The 13,460-nt window shown below is 45.0% G+C and overlaps 1 protein-coding gene across 2 annotated transcripts in view; it reads right to left on the reverse strand.

Moving 5' to 3' along the window:
• Positions 1 to 13,460, reverse strand: part of SREBF2 (sterol regulatory element binding transcription factor 2) — a 55,396-nt gene that overhangs the window by 32,309 nt on the left and 9,627 nt on the right. For both annotated transcript variants that reach the window (XM_057486331.1, XM_036931407.2), the window contains exon 2: positions 400 to 828. In XM_057486331.1, coding sequence (XP_057342314.1) covers positions 400 to 828 — 429 coding nt within the window. The remainder of the gene's footprint in view (positions 1 to 399; positions 829 to 13,460) is intronic.

Raw genomic sequence — 13,460 nt, forward strand, 5'->3', positions numbered from 1 at the left:
CCCAGGAGATGTTTACTTAATCGATGGTTCTTAACCTACAGGTGCTGAGATCTGGCTGTTGCCTGGGTAAGCTTCAAGTATAATTTTATTTGAGCCTCTAGCTCTAGTTACCAGGATGGCCCTGTGTCTATCTGCTATGCCTGCTGGATTCTCTGACCAAGTATCCTTGAAGCAGGAAGAATAGATACTAAGGTATCTGAAGAGGCAGAATGTGAACTGTTCCTGCCTCACTGTTCTTACTGCCAGTTACCAAAAGCTCATTTAGACAGGACCAACTTGATAGAGTCTGTCATCCCCGAAGAGGACAGAACCATTCACAGCCTACTTCAGCAGTGTCTGCCAACTGGCACATAAACTTTTGAACCAACCAATCAGTAACATATCTGACTTCTGAATCACCTTGAAAGCTGGTAGCTGCATTCTGGTATATCAAAGGCTGCTGGATGATCCTTGTCTGGGGAGCGGTGCTGAAGGTCGGGGTGATCATCACCGTCTGTTGCTGCAGCTGAGCTGGAGGCTGAGGCTGAGGCTGGGGCTGGGGCTGGGGCTGGGGGCGGGGCTGGAGAATGGGAGTTGCTCTAGGCGGGGTGGGGACAGGGGTGGGGGAAACCTTGACCTGCAGGGCTGGAGCCTGGGGGGAGGCGGCTGAGGGAGAGAAGGAAGGTAATGGGGTCTGGCTGAAGGACCGCTGCACGGAGGGGTCCCCGGCTGTGCCCCCACTGCCCACACCGTTGCTGCCACTGCCACTGCCTTGGAAGGAGCTACATAGCTGCTCTGAGAACAAATCAGGGAACTCTCCCACTTGATTGCTGACAAACTGCAGCATCTCTGTGAACAAATGAAAAGGAGTAATTTTATTGCCATCCAAAATATCTATTAATTTTCAAGTTTGCTTACAAGACTGAGGCATGAACATTCAATGGCTTTCCCAAGACCACAGCAGAAATGGGTCAGGAAACCCTCACCTCTCTTGTTTGGGGAATCACCTGGGCCAAGACAGCCAGCCAAGGGGCAAGAGGACAGGACACTTCATCTGTCTGGTGTTATTCTCTCTCCTAACCCTCCCTTCAAGCCCTTTCTACTCATTTTCCTGTTGTTTCCACCAGGCCTAACAGGAGATACCTGTGCTAGTGAATGCTGCTTTTGGAGGTCCCATTATTGCTCGTCCTATTTACAGCTGGGGACACGGGCAGAAAAGTGGGTAGGTGCCATCATAAGGCTCTGGAGCTTGGTAGCCCGCACTGGGAGGCCACCTCCTGTCGTGACACTGCTCTCTATGGCACAGCAAGATCCCAGGGATCTGGCTGCAAAGCTGTGCCAGACCCTAACTCTCACCACAGGCAAGGCCGGCTCTGGGCCATCTCTTCAAGGTAGGCACTGCCCTGGGCAGGGCTGGTACCCTCAGTAACACCCAGGGACAACAAAGTTGACAGCCTCCCAGTCATGGATCTTTGGGGGTGAAATCAATGCAAAGATCATACATGAAGTTGAGAATGGGGCCAAGGTCACACAGCTCATCAGGGCACAGCTGGGATTAGAACATGTTCTCTGCCTACCTGCTTTATATTCTCCTACTGCATCACAGCACCCTCACTGACAGAAGGGCAGAGCAGAGCAACCCAGGCCCTAGGCTCCATGCTTTAGATGCCCCACTCTGGCCCTCTCCTGGCTGTGCCCCTTCCCTCTGGGCTAGGAGTCTGTGGAGCCAAGGGGATGTGTCCACATGGAGACCATGCCCCCTTCTAGATCATGCTCCAGGTATCTGCGACCCTAAATTCCCAGCCCAAAGGGCCTCAAGCCTGCTTCCAGGACCTCTCCCCCTGGTTCATCTCCGAAAGGCTACCAAAACCCAGCTTAATCCATGATTAACAACTCATCTCTTAAGACCCCTTCCTCTTCACAGGGCAAGTCCCTATTAGGAGTCTTAGGCCTCAGCTTTGCCTCAGCTGTTTTCAGATCTACAATTCCCTATGCTGGTCACATTCCCTCCCCTTTCCTACCCACTATGTTCCCAAGAAGCTACTGCTTACTCCTGATCCATGGCAGCCCCCACTCCAAACCCTCAAGTTTTGGCTCTGATTTGGTCAACAAAACAAACCCAAAAAACACCATCTCCATTCATTGTCCCAAAACTCCACCAGCAAGTCCTTCATGGGGGATTTCTAGTGTGACCTCTAGACGGGAGAGCTGGCTCTTAGTTCAGCACTTCTAGGGTTCAGTCGGTTCAACCCACGGGCAAAACAGCATCTCACAAGATTAAATGACTTCATAGTGGTATTATTTACCGACACCTCGATACTCTGCTCTGTCCCCACTCAGCCTGCTTGTGTGTAGGAGGAAGAAATGGGCAAACTGCCACAGACACCACAACTTGTACCAACGAATTCCAATTCCTTGTACATGATTAAGCTAAGAAATGTCCTGAAATGCAGCACAGAATTTAAACAAAACACAAGTTAGTGCCGACACATTCCAAGTATAACACAAGATTATAAAAAGCTTTAAGAAAATGATTAATAAGAGAAACCTAAAAATTTGTTGAGCTTTCCAGAATTCCTTTAAGATACCAACTCTAGGGAAACAACACAGAAGCCTGCTTTGTGAGCTAAAAGAACATAATTCCCTGGTTGATTGTTTTAATCCATTGAAAGCTAAGGAGGGCACAAGGCAAAGGAGGCCTGAGGCCTGGTGGTGGGGCATAAGCTTTGGCACTAGGTGGGTGTGAATAAAATGAAGGTCCCTGTGGCCAGGATTTTCACCTGGCTCTGACTGGCTAGCTCACTACACACGTGTGAGCAATACGTCATTGACTCTATATAGAGAGCCCAGCCAAGTGCTCTGGGCAACACGGTGGCACGACTGCAAGACCGCAGGGGAGCAGAGCAGAAGCTGGCATGGTGGCAGCGCTGAGGACAGAGACTGGGAGGGCTGTGCCCAGAGGACGGCTGTGCAGACAGAGGGGCCCAGAGGCAGAGACCAGCTTGCTACATGCAGACTTGGTCTAAGTGAACAGGATTTTAGTGATTGTCCTGCCACCGTGGAAATAAAGTTGGGTATAACCTTTTCACCCCAAGAATGTTCTACTGTCATTTCTTTGGTCACACTGAATCCATAGTGAACTTGCCCAGGGCCAAAACCCACTGGCAGGACAGCGGGGGTCAGTGGTCCATAGCACCAGCTGTGTGGATGTGGGCAAGTCACTTCTCTCTGCACCTCAGTTTCCTCACCACAAAAAGCTGCCTTAGGAATATACTCACTTGGCTTCTCTGTTCTGAGGACTGACAAAATAATTTATGCCAAGTGCTTGGTGAGGGGCAGACCCTCATAAAGGTCCCTATTAGTGGTGCTCCTAGAGCACCCACTACACGGGCACTTGGCTCCACTTATCTCAAGTGCTCTCCAAAACCTTTTGTAGGGGAAGACATGGTGTGGTGTAAAGTAACCTGCAGAGGTCACAAAGCTCAGCTCAAAAAGCAGGTTAAGAGTGTGTAGGCAGATGGAATCTGACTGCTTAAATAAAAATAATAAATCCTTTTCAACCCACACATGCCAAGCTCCAGTGGAGCTATCTGCAACTAGGTAAATGGGCACTGGGCTGAGCGGCACAGAGGGACCCGTTAAGACTGAGTGTTTTCAGGAAGAAGTAACGGGAAGAGACTTTTTAAGCCACTGCTCAAGCAGGGCGCACAGAGCCTCCCCGGGACCCCATCTGGTCTGCAGTGACAGAGGAGGGGAGACCCCGCCAACCGGAACAAGGCCTGGAAAATCAAGGCACAGGTGGCCAGCCCCGGGCTCAGTTTTGCTCTGTAACTCCAGCTATACCCCATGGGAGCATCCTCATGTCTCCTTGCTATCCCCTGCTCCGTCATCTGTGTACTGCAATTACACAGGCTCTCATTTCCACAGAGAGCCATGAAATGCAGAAAAGGGAGGCCTAGGAGAAGACACAGGTTTTATGAAGCTTTGAAAATGAATTTCTGGTTCCTGCATGATGAGCCACAGCGCCCTGGGAGCTGAAGGCCAGACACTGATCTCCGTGGAGTAGGGCAGGCCACCTGCAAGGCCTGTGGGTAAGCTCACCTCGCTGAGGAGCTCCTGGCAGTTGCCCTCTCCCACCAAGCCATATTCCCATTTCTAGCTGCTTTTTAAACTAAGGGTTTAGTTGCTTAATCAAGTAAGCTGGACCCCAGGAAACTCAATCTGGGTTTTGGTCTCTTTAATAGCACACAACCAAGATTGGATTGGAAACTCTGGCTGTCACCTGTGCACTGCAACCAGCCCTGGGCCTCATCCACAGAGATACCAAGTTCTCCTGCACTTTATGGAGCTTGTGACCTTGTGACATAAAAGTACCTTTGCCGGGCTCAACCTAGCAGCGTCTACCTGAAAACCCAAAATCTGATCAGGAGCAAAGAACGTGAAGCCACAAATGGGGTAACACTGACTCCATACTGCACAGCCAGGCAGCAAGTGAATAAACCTTAGTGATCATTTTTTTCCAGTCTTGTAGAGAACTATTTTATAAAGGTCATGCATTCTTACATTTTGCATTTATTCTGCACCTTGTGTTAGACGATGTTTTAAAAAGAATCTTTTTAATCATAAAACGTAGTCACTACAGAAAAACTGAGAAAGGGTTAAATAAATTTAAAAAAAAATCACCCAGCAATTCTACCTCCCTGAGACATCATCCATTGTCAAGATTTTGATGTGTGTGTCCTTCCAGACTTCTTCCTATACAAGGCTTACTTGCACACACAAAGCACACATGTGTAAATGGTTTTACAAAATTGGGATCACACTGAAGATGTGATTTTGTACCATGCTCCCTTTGCATAATAAAACATGAAGAGTATTCAGTTATTAACCATTATGGTAAACACCATCCTTTTTCCGAGTCTCACAGTACTGTACTGTATTGATGCACTAGAATTTAACTACCTAGTGGTGATGGATAGGTATGCTCAAACTTTCAGCTTTATTAACAACTCTCAACAAAAGTCTTGTATGAAAATCTTTTCCCACTTGTCTGCTTATTTCCTTAGGATAAATTTCTAGAAGTTAGGTGGCTGGGTCAAAGGACAACTATGTATGCTTTGAAAAGGTGATAACAACCTGGGATCCTGCCAGCATTTCCCCACGTCTATTTCTGTCTATCAGATCTGGGGGAAAATGACATCTAACTGTTTTTACTCGCATGGATGAGTCCTATGAGGTTGAAGGTCTCCCCCTATTTTATTGGGCATCTGTACATCTTCCTTTGTAAACTGCCCCCTCCCAACTTTTGTCCATTTGTCTCTTTTTACTAATTTGAAAAAAAATTTCATGTGTTACCAATATTTGTTCTTTCTTATATGTTTGCAAATATTTGCCTCACTCTGCTATTTTTCTTTTAATTTGTTCAGGAAAAAAACTGGCACAGTGTGCTTCTTGCCCCTTGGGGCAAGTTCTACCTCTCTGAGCTACAATTCTCTCATCTTATAAAATGTCGCTAAAATCATACCTAACTCATAGAGCTGTTGAGAGAGAATCAGCATTGAATTTAAAGCACAGTGCCTGGCACTTAGTATTATCCACATCTGGGGTCAGAACCTCCCATCTGACTTCAGATAATCCTCCCTTCCCTCACTTCACAGTAACTCACAAGCTGTATCCTTCCAATGCCCACTTGCACAAGCAAACCTTAGATCTTTTTCAAGGCCCTGTAATATATTTATTGTGGCTTTTATATAGTTCTCAGCCACTTCACATCTGTAAAGCTCTACTGTTTTATTAGGAGTCAATCTTTCTTAAGCCTTTTAATTTATTTACTCTATTATTTTTTGCCACCTCTGAAGTTTCTGGATATTGTGACCAAATCCCATTTTCCCCATAAGCTCTGTTTTTTATTGCATGATTCTGCACAGTGATTTTCAGGAATGCATACATTGCAGAATAGCAGAACTGACAATATACTAACTTTAATATTGTGCAGTGAAATTACACAGCTTTTGTGTTACACTTAATAAGTCCCCCATCCCTAAGATTAAAAGGATATTCATGTGGACGGTCTCCATTTAGTTTTGTTCATTTTATCTTTCACATTAGATCTGCTCAACAAACATAAGAACACAGAGATAAGCATGGTGTGTGATGTGTGCAGACTGCTAGGAATGACGGACCACAACCAGTGGGGGAGAGGAAGGGAAATACAAAATCTTACTCCCAAAAACTATTATCCTTCTTGAGCAAAAGTACCCTGCTTTCAAACTGATGATCCTATTTCCCCTCCTATGATGTTTTTTTCTAATAGTTTCAAAAAATAATAAAATGTAGAGTATCAAATATGGGAGTCAACAGTGATAAAACTTTTCATTCCCCCGCCATTTTGTTATTTGTGACCACCATGGCTTTCTCAGGATCTAAAACTTTAGTTATCTCCATTCAATTCACTCAGAGGAGCAGTTAAGGAGCTAGACTGCCAACCACACCCTTCAATGTAGAAGAAATGAGAGAAACACCAAGGATCTCAGGGACAATTATAGCCAGCAAATTGGTTGCCTAGAATTACTCCACTCGAACACCAGGGGGCACATTCATTTGGTAAGAAGCTCCTAACACAGGACAGCATCGTGTACTTCAAGGGGATTCTTGGTCACCTTTCTGGGGAAAGGCAGTCTGGAGGAGGTGCTGAATGACACAGAATAGCAAACTAGTGACTCAGGCATCTTATATTTTCAGTGAGGGATGAGTGAACTCTTTTTACTGGCAAAGAAACCAGAGAGGAAAACTGGGTGGGGAGGTGAGGGTTCTCCGATCTTGTGTTTCATAACACACAAATGTGCCATACATTCCTTTGCATATATCAAATATTAAATAATAAAACAGTTGAAAAGTAAGAGAAAAAGAAAGAACAAAGGGGAGCCAAAGTCATTCTCAATTGGTCTTCTGGTCTGCTCTGCCTGGCTTGCTCTCCACCTGCACAGGTGGGTGTCTGGGGTAGCATCAGAGGGCCCCAGCTGGCTGGCCAGTCCTGGCCTCTCCATCCAGCACAGCGGGGGACCTGAGCCAGCGCTCAGTTCCCACCAGGCAGGTGATCTGCAGCACCATCTTCAATTGAGCTTTCTTCCTCTTTTGTCTTTCATGGTATCAGAGCTCTCCCTCTGCTCCACTCCGATCCTATGCCTTGATTTCAACCTCAGCTACCTACCCAGTGACAAATGTCTCCTTTGAGGATCATGTGGTCCAACAGTCTTTCAAATCAAATCAAATTTCTTAAATATGAGCTTCAAAGTTTCCTACCAACTGCTCCCTCCTGCTCCAAGGGATTTCATTTCCCACTCATCTTAGCTCATCATCCACGCCAGAAATACCCACTCCCTTTCTGCATGTGCCTTTGCAGGGTTGCGGCAGGGATCTTCTCTGAACATGGCTGCCATTAACTCACTTTTCTGCTTGTTACCACCCTCTTCCTCTCGGAAGTTACCAATTCCATTTCAAAACTACTCACAATTACTTTCACCAAGGACTCTTTTTCACCTCAGATCCAGCCGTCTTTCAGCTTTGAATCCAGCTGTGATTTATTTGTTAAGAAAAATTATCCAAACTTAAAAACAAGGCAAAAAGAAGAAAAAGTACAGTGTCCCTTTAAAGTCATACCAGAGGCAGTCATGTTTGACTTACTACCTACAGGTCACCTGAGGCTCTAGGGAAACAAACTCATTTGACTTTCTAATGTATTACTGATTTGGCCCACATTTTGTAAGGTTTTATGTTCACTTCTAGAAAATCAATAGACTGCAAATGATTTCTGTCTGGTAAAACAGATAACCTAGAAGGCTTTATTTTTATTGTCCCCCAGGACATGCACCATTTTTGCATCTAACTGAATCTTATTCTGGCTCTGTTTTACTATGTAAATATCAGTTCCTTGCATTCTCCTTTGATCCAGTTTTGTCATTCTGCTGGTTTCCTCATTAACAATGTTAATAAATCTTTGATAATGTGCTGCTGCTGATCGGCTAGATTTTTAACATTTTAAAACTTTATTTTGCCACATTACATACATTAAGTTATATTTTTAAGTGCTTTTTTTTGTATCCTGTGCTCCACAAGCACATGGATAGAATCTTCCAATTCTGTGTACATCTCTAAGCACTAAGCACTCTGGTAGTTTAAAAAAACTGCCATCGATTCACTGCCAACTTTCACTAATCTATAAAAATGGCAATCATGCTTGCTGAACAACAACTGGAAGGGGCGTACCATCTCACAATGGGACAAGATTTAAAATCTAGCATATCCTATTATGGGGTTTTATGATCAGCACACATAATGTGGGGGAGGGGAGCAACAGGAAGGCAGTGTAGCACAGAGAAGACAAGTAGTGACTCTATAGCATCTTACTATGCTGGCGGACAGTGACTGTAATGGGGTATGTGGAGGGGACTTGATAATATGGGTGAATGTAGTAACCACAATGTTGCTCATGTGAAACCTTCATTAGATTGGATATCAATGATACCATAATAAAAAATAAGTAAATAAATTTAGAATATCCTGGAAAATCTGGACAAATCCATGCAATTTCTACAAAGTTTCCACTTTTGGGGAAGTAGGTATGTAAACAAAAAAGGATTTAAATGTGTTGAGCGCCCACTGTGTGTTGGCCCACAGAGATGATAAAAAACCTCTTGAACTCAAGGAGTTAATTAAAGGGACAGGCTATGGTCTGTGGTGCTTGTCACAGCAGACCAGGAGGACACAAGGAACATGGTAAGGTCACTAGCAGGTTGAGGGAGTCGGACTTAAGGTTTACTCTGGTGCAAGGTGCATTCTAGGCGCAGGGAATTTCAAAAGCGAAGGCTGGAAGGCATGGTGGGCTATTAGAGAGAATGAGTGACTGGCAGGGCACCAGGCTGGGCAGCAGTCAGGATCACAAAGGTTCTGCAGCTCATGGTAGTGAATTGGTCTTTCTCCTTTTTAAAGAATGGGAAGCCATAGAAAGTCGTGCAAATAATGCTCTAGGAAGGGCAGCCCCTCCAGCTCAGCAGTTGCTCACTCTGGTTTGTAGAAGAGGGATGCTGGCTTCCCCAGAGCCCCATAACATCATAAACTCATTAAGAATCATTCTGAGCAAAAACTTAGGGCTAAATTCTGACTCAAAAGATCAGAATAGTTGAAACAAACTCAGATAATTATGTCAATGGATGAAGAAAATCTTCTGAAAATTGATTAAAGATAAGTTCTGGTTATATGTGAGTCTACAGAATAATCAATACCAGGAAGCAGGCCACCTTCTAGGGACTGTGTGAAGGAAGTGTGGCCAAGAATCATACTAAGGGAGAAAAGCAGGATGTCACGTCAGAAAGTCAAACCAAGAACTGGAAGGCCAGTTCAGCAAGACCAGGCTGGGAATCTAGTAATGGAATCACTGTGCTGCCTTTGGCAATCAATTAATTTCCCTGAGACTCAGTTCTTTACTTGCAAATATGGGAATAATCGAAACTCTGATGGATTATTAACATACAAGATATGTCCAGCAGAGAATAAAATGTATTTGATTCTTTCACTTTTCTTAAAAAAATTAACAAATTTGAAAGGGGGCAATCTCCAGGTTAGATTCCAATTTAACCCTTAAATAAAAGCCAGTGGTCACATTATTGATATTTAAAAGGAAAAACAACTCAGTGACAAAGCTATTTTCTAATTAAAAATCTGACATATTTTATTTAAATGTACAGAAGGTAATTATGATTGAAATGAAATTCATTTCGTATTAATTCTATGTGAACAACAATGCAACAGCTACCAAAGACACCTACTTAGTACTTTACATAAGACCTGAAATCAGTACTATTACGATTCTACTTTACAAGTGAGGAAAACAAGGTTCAAGGAAATTAAATAACTTACCAAGGCCGCCACATAAACTACAAAGTAGCTGAGCTGAGATTTGAATTTAGATCTGTATTTAGATTTTTCTGAGTCTCTCCCCAAGCACAGTATTTTCTCCTACAAAACAAACATTTCTTGGATTTTACATTTTTGTGCACCACGACTCAGGAGACGGACCTAGAGTGACAATAAAGGAGAATTTGCGGTGGGGGGTGTGTGTCTCTCACATAATCCATCTCATTACTTCCAATATTAAGTTCAATGCTCATGGAAGAAGGTTAATCTCATGTTAGGTATGCATGTAACTGAGTCATCAGGGGAACAGGGGAGAAATTTTTGCCTGACTGTATTTTTTAAATATACCTTCCTACCAAATTAATAACTTATTCTCCAAATGAGACCTTCTGCCTTGACAAGATGCTTTCTAGAACAGTCACTTTCTTAAAATAAAGAACAAATCAATAAAGATACAACCCTTGAGCCATGCATTCCACAAACATTAACTGAGCCTACTATGTACCAGACACAAAATTAAATGCCTGTGAGGTGACTGGAGCACTCTTTTAATTGTGTGTGAAAATCCTTAGAACAGTGCTGGTGTATTATAGTAAGTTCTTGAAGATCGGTGGTGGTGGTGGCTGTTACGCAACAGGAAACCAGTCCAAAGAGGGGTTGAGCTCAGCTGGTCTTGGGCAGGTGGGTAAACCAGAAGCAGACTGAAGTAGAAATTGCCTCCTCCTCCCTCTTCCAAGCCCCGTGCTTAGCAGCACCCTGCTCCACAAGTCACTGCAACTACCACTAGTGGACTTCTTGTCAGGTGTCCCTGCTTGTGGTGGCCCCACCTCACAGTGACTGGGCTCTAGAATGCTGAAGGCCGCACCACGAGTCCCCACCCATGTGAAGGTCCCATCCGGGGTCCCAGCCAGGGAACCCATGCCTCTGATCCTTACCTAACACCAAATCAGAGGCATCAGATTGTTAGCACCCCATGTTTGAAAGACTGTCTATCTTATTCCATTTATTATTTTGAAATGCCTGCTCTCAGAAATTAGTCAGGACTGAACTGAGAACAACAATTAAGAAGAAAAGACCTGAGCCAATAAGTTATAGTAGTAATAAAAACAGTACAATAATCGTTAACATTTACTGAACTCTCGCTATGTGTCAGCAACTGTGTTAGCACTGTGCATAGGTCTCCTCCTTTGTTGCTGCAACATGTGAGGTAGATGCCAGGATCACCTCCACTTCACAGACAAGGTGAATGAGGCACGGCGAGGTCAACTCACTTGCCTCCATCACCCAGACAGCAGGTGGTGGGCAGGATTATAGGGAGGCTCTTAGCCCCCACGCTGTACAGATGCTCTGCTTCTACTACTGCAGCATGTCACCACAGAGCCTGGCACTGGCAGATGCTTGGGAAGGGAAGGAGTCACCCAGGTTATCCTTTATCTCCTGGCTCTTCATCTGCTCCCATCCTGCACTATATTATTCTCTCTTGGAGTGAACTGAAGAAAGAGTACAAGTTGAGCAAGATGGAGAGAGTGAGACTACAAGGAACCAACCCTGCATGATCCAGTTCTGCGAGATGTGGGCTTCGTCTTGCACAGCGCCAGGTAACCCAGGGTCAACCAAGTCAGGCACAAGCCAACCCACCTGAGCTGTCCTCCTCCTGTGGCAGAGTCTCCATAGCAGCGGATCTCAATCTTTTTCAGTCCTTAAACCATTCAGGCAAAAAATGAAAGACCCCAAAACCCACTTTCCGGCCCCTCCATTCATTACCACACCCCAAAACCTCCCTAAAACAACACTGGGGGGCAGGTTGTGTAGTCACACTACGAACATGCACCCAGCATCTGCCCATGATGTGCACAATGGTGCTGGGAGCTGGGGGATCCAGAGGGCCTAGGGAGGTACCCAGCAAACAGCACAGCCTCCAAAGGGCTGGTTCCTCTCCCACCCCCTGATCTTCCAGGGAAGATAGAGACCCTACCCACTCCATCAGCTGTAACAAGGGTGAGAACAGAAAGGGCTGTCAGACATGAAGATGAGCCTGACAGAGGGATGGAGAGAGGTTTAAGCGTTAGAGAAAGGGAAGGCTAGTGCAGGCACACCAAATGGTCTCAGCAAAACCAGAGCACCAGGAAATGTCCTCCAAGTTACTGAAGTGGACACAGTGTGGAACAGATGATGGCGCTGCATCTACTTCAGAGGCAAGGAGAGGCACAGAAAACATAGCAGCAATTTGCCACTTTTGTTGTCTGCCCATCATCTGATCCTCCCTTTCCATCAGCACCCTGATCTTTCTTCAGAGAATCCCCACTGGGTGTCTTGGTGGGAGGTAAGGCTTCCTGCCAGTTGGCTCTGAGTAATGCATGTTCCCACCAGGAGCATGACTCCTACAGGAATGAGCTAGGAAAGCAGGGACATGGCAGGGATGATGGCTGCAGCAGGGTCCTAGCCTGGTTAGCCCATGGCTACCCTTAGCTGCACTCTGTGGCTGAGCCTCCCTTGGTTCTGGCCCATTTTCCAAGTGGGTATCTCCAGCTTTTCTGGTCAGTCTATGTACCATTGTTCCAATAAACTCCTTTTCTGTTCAGGCTAGCCAGAGACAGTTTCTGCTGCTAATCACCAAGACTCTTGACTGATACAGAACACCCTGAAGCAGAGGAGAACCTGATAGAAACTATGACTGAAAAAAATAACAAACAGGTATCTAGAGTATAATCAGGGAATCACGCACATACCTAAGCACCAGCAGTCAAGCCTTTCAAAAGAGCTGTTTGATCAGCATGTCACCTGGCTTCTCTCTCCTTCTGTCCCTTTACTTTTAAGACCTCAGCTTACATGTTATCTTTGCAAAAAGCCTTCTCTGACCCCAACTTAGCACTAGTTGGATGCCCTTCCTGGATGCCATCCCAGATCTTCCAGATTCAGATCTTTGGGGGTGTACCTGGAGGACTGTCAGGCAAATAAAAGTTTAAGAACTTCTTGTCCCTGTACTGTACTCTGGCCACACTGAATCATATGCTCAATTATTCCCAACTTTGGTCATTCTGTGAAAATTAATAATCCACCCCTTCTTCTCCTTTCTAAAATTCTGTTCACTCACCCTTCACAATCCAGGTCAAATGCCAAAGTCCTGTGAAGATTTTCCTAATTCCTTTCCTTCGTGCTCCAAACGCCTGGAGTTTGTTCCTCTGTTATGGCCTGTTGCATTTTGCTGTGTATTATGACTGTTTAGTCGTCAGCTCCTATTTAGAAGTCAGGACTATTTTCTTTCATCTCTAAAACCCCAAAGAGTCTAGACTGTGCTGGGAATATAGTAGATTCTCACTTATGCTGAACTGGATAGAACAAATTTAAAAAACAACTTCTGTCCAGAGCAGGGGTACCCAGACAGGTTTATTCTGCATCAGGACATCTCCCACCTCACCCCCACAGGGCAGCAAAGGTTATGGGATCTCACATCATAAGGCCCAAGTTCAACTCCCGACTCCATCCACATGGGAAACTCCAGGCAAACCATCATCTCTGTCTCAGTGTCTCTTCTGCAAAACGGGAATAAAAATCAAGCCATCTATCTC

The sequence above is a fragment of the Manis pentadactyla genome, chromosome 10 (genome assembly GCF_030020395.1).
Source record: "Manis pentadactyla isolate mManPen7 chromosome 10, mManPen7.hap1, whole genome shotgun sequence".
Taxonomy (NCBI): domain Eukaryota; kingdom Metazoa; phylum Chordata; class Mammalia; order Pholidota; family Manidae; genus Manis; species Manis pentadactyla.